The sequence below is a fragment of the Heterocephalus glaber genome, unplaced genomic scaffold (genome assembly GCF_053883595.1).
Source record: "Heterocephalus glaber isolate CG9 unplaced genomic scaffold, H.glaber_assembly_v1.0 deba00001606, whole genome shotgun sequence".
Taxonomy (NCBI): domain Eukaryota; kingdom Metazoa; phylum Chordata; class Mammalia; order Rodentia; family Bathyergidae; genus Heterocephalus; species Heterocephalus glaber.
The window spans coordinates 17,578,942-17,593,834 of record NW_028258377.1 but is presented as its reverse complement, the minus strand read 5'-3'; the positions used below and the strand labels follow the sequence as shown (position 1 = coordinate 17,593,834).

The 14,893-nt window shown below is 37.7% G+C and overlaps 1 protein-coding gene across 12 annotated transcripts in view; it reads right to left on the bottom strand.

The window, feature by feature from the left end:
- Nucleotides 1–14,893, bottom strand: part of Fbxw11 (F-box and WD repeat domain containing 11) — a 135,908-nt gene that overhangs the window by 86,698 nt on the left and 34,317 nt on the right. For 6 of the 12 annotated variants that reach the window (XM_087194840.1, XM_087194843.1, XM_087194847.1 and 3 more), the window contains one exon: nt 3,568–3,669. The exons of the other annotated variants lie outside the window; for them this stretch is intronic. In XM_087194840.1, the coding sequence (XP_087050966.1) occupies nt 3,568–3,618 (51 nt within the window). In that variant the 5' untranslated portion in view covers nt 3,619–3,669. The remainder of the gene's footprint in view (nt 1–3,567; nt 3,670–14,893) is intronic. 12 annotated transcript variants of the gene reach the window in all.

The following is a 14,893-nucleotide window of genomic DNA, read 5'->3' as shown; positions in this document are numbered from 1 at the left end:
GGGAGGGGTGGAGGGAATAGGGGAGAGGAAGGGAGAGGAGAGGACCGCAGAGGAGAGAAAAGATAAATTCCAAGTCTTCACATTCTCTGACCCAAAGCACACTAGTATAATCAACAAATTACAAATCCCCAATGCTTATTAGAACACAAAGGCAGAGTCAAAAAGGCTGTGATTGACCAATGGCAATAGGCCTCGAATAAGAGGAGAACATCACATTTTGAGCTCTAAGACTCAGGAATAAACTGAGCATGGTATAGGCCTTTAATTCCAGCACTCTGGAGGCTGAAGCAGGAAGACTTCAAGTCAAGCCAGCCAACTTGTAAGACCCTGTCTAAATAAATAAATAAATAAATAAATAAGGCAGGCTGGGAGTGTAGCTCAGTGCAAGGCCCTGGATTCAATCCCTAGTACCATCTCCCAAAATTTCAGGAGTGTTCATTTGGAAAAGGAAATGTCAATTATTTTCCTCATATAATGTAGCAGATTTTTCTAATTTTCAAATAAATAACAGTTTAACAAACCACACACCAGATATCAACAGTAAAGTTCACACACATACACACATGGGTCCACACACACATGCACACACTAGACCAGAATATTCTGGAAAAGTGGTGTTCCAATGTAGAGGAAAGAAAACCAGTTTGGGGCTCAAGCAAAGGGGGGAATTCAAATGCCCAGTCTACCATCTCAGAGTCTTACAATTTTTTTTGTGACTGCGTAGTCTACACTAGCCTTGAACTCATTATGTAGCCCAGGCTGGCCTTGAACTCAGGAGGATCCTCCTGCCTAAGTCTCCTGAGTGCTAGGATTACAGGTGTGCACCATCATAACTGGCTCAGTTTTGTGAATAGTAACTTGAGTCCAACAGCCCACAACAGCTCTGTCACACTTCCCACATTAGAAAAGTGGGGACAAATAACTCCTACTTCACAAGGTTGTCATAAACCTAATACACGTGAAGCACCAAATACAGTCAGCAATGAGTGAATTTTAGGTCTTTGCTATCCCTTTTCTCACAAATGGCAAAAACTTGAGTGGCCAAATTATGCCTAAAGGCAACTGCCATCTTTACTACCACTTCTTCAAAGGTACACTATCAGCCATGTAGACAAGCCAACTGGCTCCACTTTAGATGATCAGTAAGTCTAGGGTAACCATTTTAAGGGGGACCCTTTCAAGGAACTCCACAACCCACTGCAGCAACCAGGCTCTATCCTTTCCAAGAACCTTGTTCCTTCTCTCCTTAGACCTGCTTAAAATGACTGTCAAGAGGGGTGTAATGTCAAGGAAGAGTCACCTTTGTGATCTACCAAAGACGTAGCAATCAAGCAAAAGGCATTCCTTGAAAGCACAAGCTAATGCACTAAACGTCAACACAGCTGGGACACTAGAGGGGGACATGCTGGTGTTATTTTTTAAATGTAAAAATAAAATAAAAAATAAAAGGCTGGGGTATATCTCAGTGGTAAAGTGCTTGCCTAATATATATGAGGTTCTGTGTTCAATCATCAGCACCACAAAATAATAATAAATTAATCTTTTTTAAAACAAGAATTTTAAAATTCATGTACAAGTTTTTATTTAAAATAATAACAATATATAAAATGAATGGAAAGGAAGACTTCTAGGTTCATTAATACAGGGTTACCTTCCATTCACACATGAAACAAAATATAGTAATAATTTACTAATTCCAATCAACTAGGTCCTTAATTCATTTTACTTGCTGCATACTCTCAATTATATACTAGTGAAATTAAAAACCTAAGTAAACAGAATTCCTTACACACTTCTAAAGACAGTATTGCTTCATTCTCTGAAATAAGAGTCAAAGAAAGCAATGTTTCAACTTTTTTTCTCTTAAACAACTTTTCACTAGCTGCTGAGCCAAATAATTTTTTTTTCTGAGACTTTGTTTTTCCATTTGCAACAAGGTAGGAACCCACACTTCCTCCCACTCATCCACTTACAGAGAATTCACAACACTGTTACTAAAATATATTGAATGATGCCTTCCACTGGTCAATTTTTTAACTGAATGCAATAAAAAGAACCTGCATTTCAAGACCTCACTAACAACTACAATTCTTTTCCTATTTAAATTTCCAGTTCTACAGAAAACTGGGTCAGCTCACTAATAAGCAACTGTAACAGTCAAGTAACCATTTTTAAAAAAAGACAAAATACACTTTTAGTACAATGCAAATATCCATTACACAGCACCAAAAACACATGCAAATATTGTCTGCTCTTTCAACATTTTTGTTAAAGATAAAGCTGCTTTTCCAAAGCTAACCAGGCATTCTACTGGAGCCTCACTTAAACAGCCAATTCCTGTATTCTAAGACTACTTCTATAGACTCTAAAGACAACCAGGCCTTGTACTGAATTAACTCTTTAGCTAAGTGATTGAGGTTTTAGAAGTTTTCTAAAGAAAGCATTTTGATCAGTAAGCATACCAATGCTATTCAGAATGTTGGCCAATAAGTAAATAAAATCCTGAACCCAAAATGAAGGAACTTTTCCTCCTTCCTAGCTCCCAGCTCCATTTAAAGACTGTAAACATGAATAAAAAGATAAACTTGAGAAGAGTGAAATTACCCATGTCATCAATCATATCTCTCAACTTATTTACTAATTTTACCCCTGTTCCTAACATAAGACAGTCTCAACAGGACACCAGGAATTTAATACCGCTTTTTAAAGAAAAGATATATCAAACTGCTTGGAATATGCAGTGATGAAAACTGAATACTGCCACTGACATCATATTTACTTAAACATATGCTTTCTCTAAACCAAGCGTCACAAATAAAGCCACAGTATTTTTGGCCTTGGTTCTCTTAGAAGCCATCCCAATAAGATAGGTCACCAGCTGCACTTCGGCTAACAGTTTTATCCTGAGCAACCCCAACCCACCCTCCCACCCCCGTCAAAAGAAAAAAAGTTATTACTTTTATCTGTGGAATTCTCTGCCAGCCTCGGCCTGGAAAACTGGGTGGACCCTGAGGACAGGTGTCAGATCTGGCCTTTGGGAAGTGGCCCCAACCGACAGTTACTGGCAGCATAAAGCTGTGATCTTTGTAAACTTCAATTGGAGGCTTTATAACATTAGTGAGTCCCTCACTCCCTCCATTTTGAAGGGGGAGCCAAAGAAAACCAAAAGGATGAGTTTCAAAATAGAAAAATCACCACTTTAATTATGAAACCCTCCCAACTCAACAAAGAATCATTAAAGGTAGCCAAATAAATGTCTGGGTTTTTTGTTTTTGGCACATGCACAACTCTTAAACATGAGACTACAACTTCAAGGTGAAGGGAAAAGAATAAAAAGCAGGAGTAGAAAAGGGGAGCAGGACAGGGCCCAGCTGAAGACCCACTTGGCTCAGAAGGGCCCCTCTTGGTACTAACTCCTCCATGTGGGGTACCCAGGCTGGAGGAAAGCAGAGGGTTACACAGAACATTTAGCAGACTTAACATTGGATTAAACACACTACTGCAAGTTTCAACAAATGTTCATGGCATACGTAAAAACACATTTACAACAAGAAAGAAGAGAGGCACCTGGAGACATCTGACACTGGGCATGCTCTGCAGGCAACTCAGTGCGCACATGCTCTCTACCAGGTTGGCGCAGCCTAGCCACAAAGACCTTGGCACAGAACACTGCAGGATGACAAAAAGGAAGGAAGAGAAGAAGCAGTTAGAGGCCGCAACAAATCACTCCTTCACACAGGCAACTTGAATGTTAGTTAGGGCAGGGGGTGCACCCGTGGCGGTTTGGAGGTCAGGGATGGTCCTAGGCAGCTTACTGAACCCTTGGGAGAGGGCTCACTTTCTGGCCTACGAACAGGTTTCTGCTGCCAATCACAAATTTCTCAGGATGCAGTGCAGAGAATCAAGAGGGAGAGAGAGATAATGTTTAAATGAAAGCCCACTTAAGGGAACTATGAGTTTGAGTGTAAAACAAGATTAGTGGTGAGACTGTAACTGTAATTGTATAAAAGTAAGGTTTCCCATCTATGTCATATATTCATCACTGCCATCATCGCTTAAGAACCTAGTATGTGACAGGCATTTTAAATGTGTTCCCTAATCCTCACACCACAGTGTAAGGAAACTGAGGCTCAGAGGCTATGTGATTTGCACAAAGATACACAACAAAAGAGGAGAGAGCCAGAATTTTAACGTTAGTTTGTCTGTGGCCAAATCCCACACTCTTTTGACGAGACTAAGACACCTCAATTGTGTAAAACAAGAGAAAAAAATTATCATTCCAACTTTCATTATGAGTACAGTTTTATACTTCCCTAAAGTAAAATCTCATGAGACCTAGAAAATAGGGTAAAAGGAACAAGAAAGATGAGTAAATAGGCCAGTGATAGCAAACCTTTTAGAGCTTTCAATGATACAAACAGCCCACTGCGGCATACATGTCATAGGTTCGCCACCACAGATATAGGCAATGCAAGGGCAGCTTAAAACACATTTGATTTTCATTGTCATCTTTATCTCTGCCTTCTCAAAGAAAAAACTTTGGAATATCACCATTTTCATTTTAGATAACTTTGTTTACAAAGTTCATCTGACAAGACTAAGAATTAAAGGCTTAATTCTTTTACCCTTTCTCATCATTTTTTAAAAGCTTACTGGTTTTAAAAGAATTTAAAAAAGCAAAATATAAAATGAGCATATATATTATGGCTACTATTTAATAGCCATCTAACTAGTTATGATACTCAGTATTTTTCCAGGTCTAAGATTAATTTACTGTCACAAAAAAAATCAATAATCATGCCCCCCCCTCAAAAAAAAGCTGAAGGTTGGGTGCTTGGGTTCAACCAAAATACTCCAGAAATCTTAGACCTCATAAACTGACTCATCCTAGCTGTAATCAGAATGACTAAACATCCTCATTGGCCTGAGGCACTCCTGGTTTCTGTTTATTGTCCCAGGATAACTCTTACTCTCAAAGAGTTCAGGTTTGGGGCTAAATTTTATGATCACTCTAACTATAATACAAAGACAGTTTTGCTTCAAATCTGATAGACCTGGGTTCCTATCCAGCATCTTCCACTTAGTAGTTACAGCTGTCACATAATGTAAAGAAGAATGCTGAAATTATTTAGAAAAGATATTTAAAGAATACAAAATCAGAAAAATAAAATATTGAGCAGCTCTCTGGTAACAATAAAAACACCACACATTCAAAGCTTACCGTAATCCATAGAGTAGCAGTGTTTCACTGATACTCCAGATACACACACTTTATTGCCCCACATTTCATATTTAAAGTCCCAAGCAGAAAAGGTGCTGAATACATTTTTATATAACACAATGAAAGTAGCTGCTGTTTATTGAGCTTCTGTTATTTGCTAGACAGCTGACATAGTGAACTCTCACAATAACCCTTGAAAGATTTCACAGAGCATAACACACATCTTTAATCCCAGCACTCTGCACAGCTGAGGCAGGAGGATCATAAATTCAAGTCATGCCTGGGTAACTTAGCAAGACCCTGTCTCAAAATTTTAAAATTTTTTTGAAATTTTTAAAGGGCTAGGGATGCAGCTCAGTGTGAAGGCCCTAGCTTTAATCCAAGAGAGTGAGAGAAGAGAAGAGAAGAGAAGAGAAGAGAAGAGAAGAGAAGAGAAGAGAAGAGAAGAGAAGAGAATAGGAGAAAGAGAGAGAGAGAGAAGGATAGATATTTTTCGCTTTTTAATTTTACACATGAAGAAACTGCGAATCAGGAAAGGAGAGACTGAGTTATTAAAACAGCAATTTGCCCAGGGTGCAAGGGAACTGATGTCAGAGTTAGGACATCAGAGTTAATCTTGCCTAATTACACTACAACAAATTCTCTCCCCACATGTATTCTAGCACAAACTTATTAAAGGAATATTTATATCAGAAGTGTTTGGGCACAGAAAGGCCTAGACAAATTACATGTTTATATTATATGGATTATTTAATTTAAATAAACTCCCTATCCTTGAAGTTCAATTTAGAGATATTTTGTTTTACAATCTTAATAGTTACACAAATCAAAGAATCAATCAGATCCCAGGACAGAGTTTAAGAATCATCCTTGTATTCAGCAACTAACATCAAATTAACACCAAAGCTCACTTATAAATCAAATTTCATTTATTCAGTAAAGACAACCCAGTTCCCTCTGCAAAGTTTAATATGTATTTGTCTCCGGGTATCCTAGTTATTCTGCTGATAACTTTTTTAAGGGAAATTTCTCACATTCAATAAATTTAAAAATTATAGACTGAGAGCTGGGAGAAACTCTTTAAGACCATTTGGTCTAACCTCTTACCCCTGAATTTTAATTAGAGGTGAAAAAACTAAAGTCAAAAAAGAGGAAAAATTTCCTTTTCAGGGTTTTCTATATTTTAAAAACTATTTTCAATACTCTAAAAACATGGAAAATAGGGCCAGGGATTTAGCTCAGTGGTTTTGCCACCTGCTGTGCAAGCACAAGGACCCAAGTTCTTTCTATCCCTGGAAACCAAAAAAACAAAAAAAACACATGGAAAACAACGTGAAGAAAATTTTCTGATAATTTAATTTCAAAGTATTAAGCATTTATTACAAGTTTGATTTTTCAAAGCTTGATAATGTTGGTATACATAGGAAAAAGATTTTTTAAAGGACCCCCTGAGGGTCTGATTGGCAAGAATTTACCTTTAATATCCATGGCAGAAAGTGTGGGGTATTGAGAACAATGTCAGTGTTTATTGAGATCTATTAAGTGCCAGTACCATACTAAATACCTCCTAAAGGATACCTCAGCTCATTGTCACAATAACCCTACACAATAGGTATTACTTTTCCCAATATTTAGAAAACACTTAAAAAAAAAAAAAAGAAGAAGAAGAAGAAGAGAAAACACAGGTTCAAAGTGATTAAGTAATTTACTTTTCCAAAATCATCAGTGCTGGGTTGAAGCTGGGACTGACTTAAATCCAGGTCTGGGACAAGAATCACTTTTCAGAACTCTTCCATGGTTTACACTATTTGTTTCAGAACAGAATAGGGCTGAGGATTTAGTTCAGTGGTTTTGCCGCCTGCTGTGCAAGCACAAGGACCCGAGTTCAATCCCGAGTACCAAAAAAATAAAATAAAATAAAATAAATCGGCAGAAGAGAATACACAAAGAGATAGTCTGATCCTAGGTATCACCCAAGCTGGTACTGTGATATAACTGCCAAAATCTATTAATCAGAGTTCTCTTAGATCATCGTAGGAATGGTGCCTCCCAGTTTCAAGACCAGTGTTATTATCCATCTGGTAAAAGTAAAGATAGTGATGGTTGAAAGGTATTAGAACTACCATACATTCATACTCAATTACTAAGGAACTAAGTGACCAACTATATTGCTTAAAAGTGTATACTCAACATAAAATGTCACTCTAGGAAATACACCCATCTTTTCATAAGGAAGTACATACATGCCAGCCTAAACAAGTTTCCCTTTGCCTAATGGATCAGGAAGACATCGATCCAATATGAAAATAACATAAAAATAAAAGTTCCACATTCATCAACCTAAGCATTAAAATGCAGCTAGGACCATAATAATTGATTCTTAAAGCTTCTAATTTTAAATTTAGAGATTTGGTTTGAAAATCCCTGGAATAAACAATTATCCATCATTCCTTACGTAAGTAATGAAAAGATGTCTTCACATTAGCTATATTCACAATGTAGATCTCTCTCCCTCTCTTAGCTAACAGTAGTCTATCTTTAAGCTTCTCTGGACTATCTTATTGTTAAAATATATCTGTTTGGGCCAGGGATTTAGCTCAGTGGTGCCGCCGCCTGCCCCATAAGCGCAAGGACCAGAGTTTGATTCCCTGACCAGAGTTCGATCCCCGGCACAAAAAAAAAAAAAATGTCTTTTTACCCTGATACTGTGCGTATTTACCAATTTTAACAAACATTTAGCGACCTATTATGGGAACAATACAAACTAAGCCTCTTTCCTCTTGAGGCTTTAACTTGGAGCTCACGAGTGACAAGAAGATCAACATAGGGGATAGAGAACCCCCTAAGGACCATCTGTTATAGTTTCATATTTAGCTACTTACGATGATCGGTACTCTTAACTTTAGGATTGTTCATAGAAAATAAATGATTCACATTAGCTTCTGGTATTAACAGAAAATACACTATGATACTGATTATGTTTGCAGGTCCTATAGCCCAAGGAAATATTATTAACCAAGGGACCTAATAGTTTTTATTAGTTTTGCCATATCCACTATATAATCAAAACCAAATTCAGGACCACCCTGATGCAAAACACTTTAAATCAGTTGAAGACAAGAATAACACCTTTTGGCATTTTTCAAAAGCTAAAAGTTTATTAAAAGAGGAAAGAGAAAAATGTCCTAGGCTCTCTTTCTATTGCCATAGGAACAACAAATCAAAAGGAAAAAGTGGTGGCAGGCACCTTGTCTTCTCATTGGCTGGCTGGAAGAAGTTCTCACAAAAGCTTAACTTGAGTCTGTTTCTAGATGGGACTATTTTGAATCTCCTGCCCTGATTCTTTCTCAAAGAGGCAATTCTTTTCAAAGCAACCCACAGAGGTATTTTATGTTAATTGTCTCTCTAATGTTAGCCTGATTTAAAAATCTGTCTTATTAGATTTTCTATAATCCTCTCCCAAATCTTTTCTCATTAAACCACTTCCCACAGAATCATTACCAGTTTCTTCTAACTCCTATCATCATGCTTGAAGTAACTAAATTGAGTGTCTTAGACACTGCTCCATTCAACAAAAAACGGATTTGACCTTAAATCCATCTGCACAAATAAAAGCAATTAACACATTCTGTCTACCCTCCAGAAGTTCATAGGAGGGAATCTTGAGAATGTACACACACGTACACACACACATTGTCGACAGGCAGGCAGAGAGATAGAAAGGGAAAGAGAGATGGGGGGGGGGGGAAGACTGATTGATTCCAGGCATAAACAAAATCAAAGAACTGAAAAGTGCAAGGATCTGCAGTCAAGTTAACATTAAAATATTTAAGTGTGTGTGAGATACGAGGAAAGCTGAGAAAGCTAGAAAAGGGCCAAATCACAGAACTTTCTTCTACACCATTCTATCCAAAGTGGGACTTCATCCTGTAAGACAACACCTCTGAAATTGTGTGCCAAAGCCCAGGTATGGAGTCTCATTTTTATATTGACATGTACATAAGTTTTTTTCAACTCAATACATACACTGTTTCAACAGTATTTGTCACAGGGTAATAGAAGTGACATACCATACAACATAAGAGTTGGGGAAGGGAAGTGGAGGTGAAAGTCTTAAGACTAAGAAGGAAGGTGTGAAGCATGATATCAAGCCAAAGCAAAGTCAATTCAGGCCAGTAACAAAGAAAATTCCTATGTTTTCTAGAATATGTGGGGAATAAACAAGAAACCTGTTCAACAGCAACTCAAAGATAAAGGGTGGAAGTACAAAAAGCATGAGTGATTTTTATAGAACTGTAAATTTAAAGACTACTAAGAGTGCTCTGACTCTTTTAATTCCTTCAGGTGATACAACAAAGAATTTTAATATTCAAACCAGTGTTAGAGGTAATGATGAGACAGCTCTTAAATTATTTTCAGCAGAGGAATGAGCCTTGGTACCTAGAGAAAAGGATGATTTGAAGAAAAATAAAAGGGGTGAATTATCCTAGAGAACCAATAAGACAGTATTACATTTTGGTTTACAATCGAGGCACATTTCTTTCAGCTAGGCTACAAAGAACAGACACAAGGGCCAGTACTTACCAACTTTCATACTGTCCTTTTCTGCTCATAAAACCTCCACCATGGCCTTTATATAAAACAAAAAGTGCCATTATAATGAAATGGGAGCTACAGGAAAAAAAATAACAGACCTATTTCATGGCAGCCATTTGGTGTTAACACACTCTCCACTGAAAATCTTTAGCCAGGAATGGGGATTGGATCCTCAAGAGTCATCCAGAAAGAATGTGGGTTCAAGGGGCATAAACAATGTCAGCTCTCTAAAGCTAGATTTGAGAGCCAGAGTCCCTATTCAGTTTTAAGCTTGTCCTGCTCATCAAAGACAATTAGAACAAGCATTAAAATTAATCCAAATGGGCTGGGGATTTAGCTCAGTGGTTTCTTTCACCGCCTGCTGCGCAAGCGCAAGGACCCAAGTTCGATCCCTGGTACCAAAAAAAAAAAAAATTAATCCAAATTAGGAACTGTTCTACTGTTCTTTCTTCAACTCTTGCTTTTCAAGGAGCAACATTATCTCAATGAAACATTCAGAACCTAGGCTTCTGCAGCTAAACACTTGATGGTAACCTATAAAGAAACAACAAACTCTCACCAGTATAATTGCATTGCTTTAAAACTAAGAATTATTATACAGTATTCAAGTGACAGAATAAAACTTAATTCACCATTTCAAGGCATTTTCCACAGCCTTTTAAAGAACTGAATGCTAGCCTACAGCCTTCATGTGTAACACACTTTCTTTTGCAAATAATCATTTTATTTTAACAGATTTGACAGTAAACATGTGACATATAACAAAGACAGTTAACATTTTAATTCTCAGTAACATTTATTTTAGAATTACAGGGCCGGGGATTTAGCTCAGTGGTTTCGCCACCTGCTGCGCAAAGCACAAGGACCCGAGTTCGATTCCCCAGTACCAAAAAAAAAAAAAAAGAATTACAGACTTATTTGTCATTGATATTACACTACAGGGTATTCTCAGAGTGAGATACATAATAAAGGAAGAAAAGGGAGAAAGAGGCAGAAAGGGGAAAGAAAAAGGAGGAGAAGAATGAGAAAAACTGAAATTTATATCTCCCAAGTTTTAGTGATTTACATACAGCCAAACAGTAGTGGTATCAGGACTTAAAAGTCAGAGCCCAAATTCTTCTTAAGCACTAATATTTTTAAAGGTAATTTTAATGTTCAAGCAATTGCTTCATCTTGAGTGGTTATTAAAGATAAGACACCCAAACCCAAAAGCTAACAAGACTACAATGGTAGTCAGGCCTAGCAGCACACACCTGGAATCTCAGCACTCCCAAGCCTGAGTCAAGAGTTCAAGGCCAGCCTGAGCTACACAGCCAGACCCTGTTTCAAAAAAACTACAATGGCTCTTTATGGTCATCTTTGGAGGAGGGAAGAAGAGCAATTTTTCTTATTTTTTAATTAATTAATTTATGTATTATGTGCTTGTTTATTTTGTGGTGCTGAGTATCAAGCCCAGGGTCTCACAAGATAGGCAAAAGCTCTACCACTGAGCCCCAGCTCCTCTTCCTAAATTTTTATTCAGTCACATTATCTGATTTTTCTCCAATGACCATCTAGTGTTTATGTACCATTTTAAATCACCTTGTAAAAAAAATTTTTTTTGTTTCTGTTTAGGGGTTTTGTTTTTGTGGTGCTGGGGATAGAACCCATGCTAGGCAAGCACTCAATTATTACTGAGTTACATCCCCAGCCTACATTGTGTAATTTTAAGTGTTGCCTTTTTTGCCGGGGGGGGGGTGGGGGGGGTGTACTGGGGATCAAACTCAGGACCTTGCACTTGCAAAGCAGGCAGTGGAACAACTGAGCTAAATCCCCAGCCCAAGTGCTGTCTTTTTTAATTATCAAGAATAACTTAACAATTTAAATAAAAACAAATTATTTTCCCATGAATTAATTTTGAGTCCATGCGAAACATCTGTCATTTAAAATGTGTAAAACCACCTAGTGACCTTTGGAAATAGTGAACATCAAAATATAATGGCTTTTTTATAAAGAAATCCAAGGAGAGAAATCATCTTTGTCCACTTCATTAACTACCACCCATAATTCAAAAATATCAGCAGGTTTTGCAGAGCTCTTACTGAAGCTGGAGAGGATAAGGACTAAATGTTTAATTGGGGAAGCAGAATCTCTATTCTAAGCAGCATGACAGAGAACAGGATGTAACAAAATAAGCTATTTCCGGCACAGCCGCATGGGTCCTAAACTGTACTAGGACCAGTATGAGATTAAATTGCCAAGGAGGAGCAGAGTCCACCAGCAAGTTCCAGGTCTGACCAGTGTGAACCAATCCCAATGGGGTTTATCCAAAATCCATAAATCCCTAAGACTGAAAAGAATTTAACAGTTAAAGTAAGCATATTTGGATTTTTGTCAGTGAGCATCTGTGTTCTAATTAGGACCAATTAGGAATTGTTCAGGACTAAGGGAGACCACTCAACTATGAGTTTAGCCTCATTTTCAATGAAAATGATAAATGATATCAGAATTTACCAAAAAAGGATACATTAGGAGAGGAATATAAACTGAGTACTGTACAACTATATTAATTCTCACACTTCTTCTGACCAGACAGGTACCTGAGTCATACTGAGCAAGAAATGTAAGACCAGAGACATCTAATAACTTGTGAGAGGTCAAAAGCAGCAGAAGTGCAATTCTATCTGAGTCCAAAATCTGTTTGCTTTCCTAATCTAGACTGTCACTTCCTTTATCTGACATTAAACTCTTTGAAGTTGCAAGATTCCCTGGTTTATTTTCAAATTTTATCTACTTGTCACTAATCTATACTGCTGATGAGAGTGTAACTGTGAAATTGGCACAATCTCTGGTAGGCAACTCTGCAATACATAGTCAGTACTTTAAAAACTTGCATGTCATCTGACTCAGCAATTTCACACGTAAGTATGTTTTTTTTGTTTTTTTGGTACCAGGAATCGAACTCGGGTCCTTGTGGTTATGCAGCAGGCGGCGAAACCACTGAGCTAAATCCCCTGCCCCTCACATGTAAGTATTATATTGCGAGGGGAGGGGGGGGAGACAAGTCCAGAAATATAGCTAAGAAGATGTCTATCACATCACTGTTCATTATAACAAAGGAAAAATCCCAACACCAGGGATCAGCTCAATAAATAAGCGATTATGTGGGAGACAGAATGTCTCTACCAAACAGAAATCGGGTTGTAGGAGCATATTTGTAGACCCACAAGGAAGTTTACAATATGTAGAAAGAAAGTTCCAATACATTGAAAGAGTTCAAGAAACATAAAGGAATAAAAGGAATAAATTAGGACTTATATTATGATCTCATTTTATTTAACAAATATTAAATGTATATAGCCAGGCATGGTGGCACACATCTGTAATCCCAGTACTCAGGAGGCTGAGACAGGAGGATCGGCACAAGTTCGAACCCAGCCTGGGCTCCATATTGAGTTCCAGGCCAGCCTGAACTATTTATCAAGACTCTGTCTCAAAAAACAAAACAAAATATTAAATGTATATAAAATCCAAAATTAAATAACAGGAAGTTTTTGTCTACCATATTTTTTCAGATACAGTCAATATACAACTGGCAATACCAGGTCACTTCAAACAATATTGACATTTTTACCATCATCCGGGGACCTGGACAGAGCTACTTGCCCCTTGATTCCACACCATTCTCCTTCAATGGAGATGGAAAGTGGGTGGGGTAAAAACAGCTATCAGAGTTTCTCTGTACTCTAAGTTGACAAAGACACTACTTCCTCTATGTTCATTTTGATACCAGTGGCTTCTACATAGCCCACTAAGAGTATGCTGTCAGAAAACTCTTGGGTATTGGTGTTTTATCTTACAAGATTGCTACTTCTAAAATGTGACAATCCATACTCCACATTACCTGACACCTGAGAGGAATTCCAAGTGAGAGAACTAAAAACCTACCTCGATGAACCTTTCTACACTGCTGCTGGGAAAGTAAATTAGTACAACCACTACGTGATCAGCATGGAGAGCCCTCAGAAAAACTAACAATAGAAATACCATTGATCCAGCAATACTACTCCTTTTTATATTCCCAAAAGAATTAAAGATAGCACACAACAGTAGTACATACACACCCCATATGTATTATGGAATTCACAATAGCTAAGCTATGGAACTAACCTAGATGCCTGTAGACAAATGAGAGAAAATGTGGCACATATATACAATGGATTATTATTCAGTCATAAAGATGAAACCACAACATTTGCAGGAAAATGGATGGAAATGGTAGTCTCACAAGATCATATGTGTTCTTCCTTGTTTCCTTTTTTTTTTTTTTTTTTGGTACCAGGGATTGAACTTGGGTCCTTGCACTTGTAGGGCAGGCGGCAGAATCACTGAGCTAAATACCTCCCCTTTTCTGGGGGGACAAGAAACTAGAATGTAGACTTTTGGAGATGAAGATGGGGACTGAGTAAAGAATAAAAGGGAGAGTAATATGGGGATGAAAATAATCAAAATGTTATACGCATGTGCCAATATACCAAAATGAATTTCACTGCAGTAAGACCCTGACTTAGGAACATTCAAGTTGCAAACTTTCACAAATGTACTGTATAAGAAACTTTGTCAGATACAAATGAATCTGACTTACAAATGTTCTCCAGGAACAAACTTGTTTGCAAGTCAGGCACTTACTGTATACTGTATTACTAGTACGCACTAACTTTTTAAACACCTGCCTTGCTTTTTTAGCCATTATCTAAGAACTAAGATACATCTGCTCTTATTAGCTATACCAGGGCTGCTATCTAACTTACCCTTCCCTATCAGCAGCTATTATTATGATGTGGTTTGTTTGTTCCCTAAAGATTTATGTAAGGATTCATATGCCGGAAGCTTGACCTCAATAAGGTGGTAAGGTCATTGAGGTACTGTTGTATTGGAATTAATGTGGTGTTGTTTTTTTGTTTTTGTCTTTGTTTTTTGGGGACAGCACCTCACTATGTACCCCAGGCTGGCTTGAACTCACTATGTAGCCCAAGCTGATCTCAAACTTGTAGCAATCCTCCTGCCTCAGCCTCTAGGTTGTTGTGATTACTGACA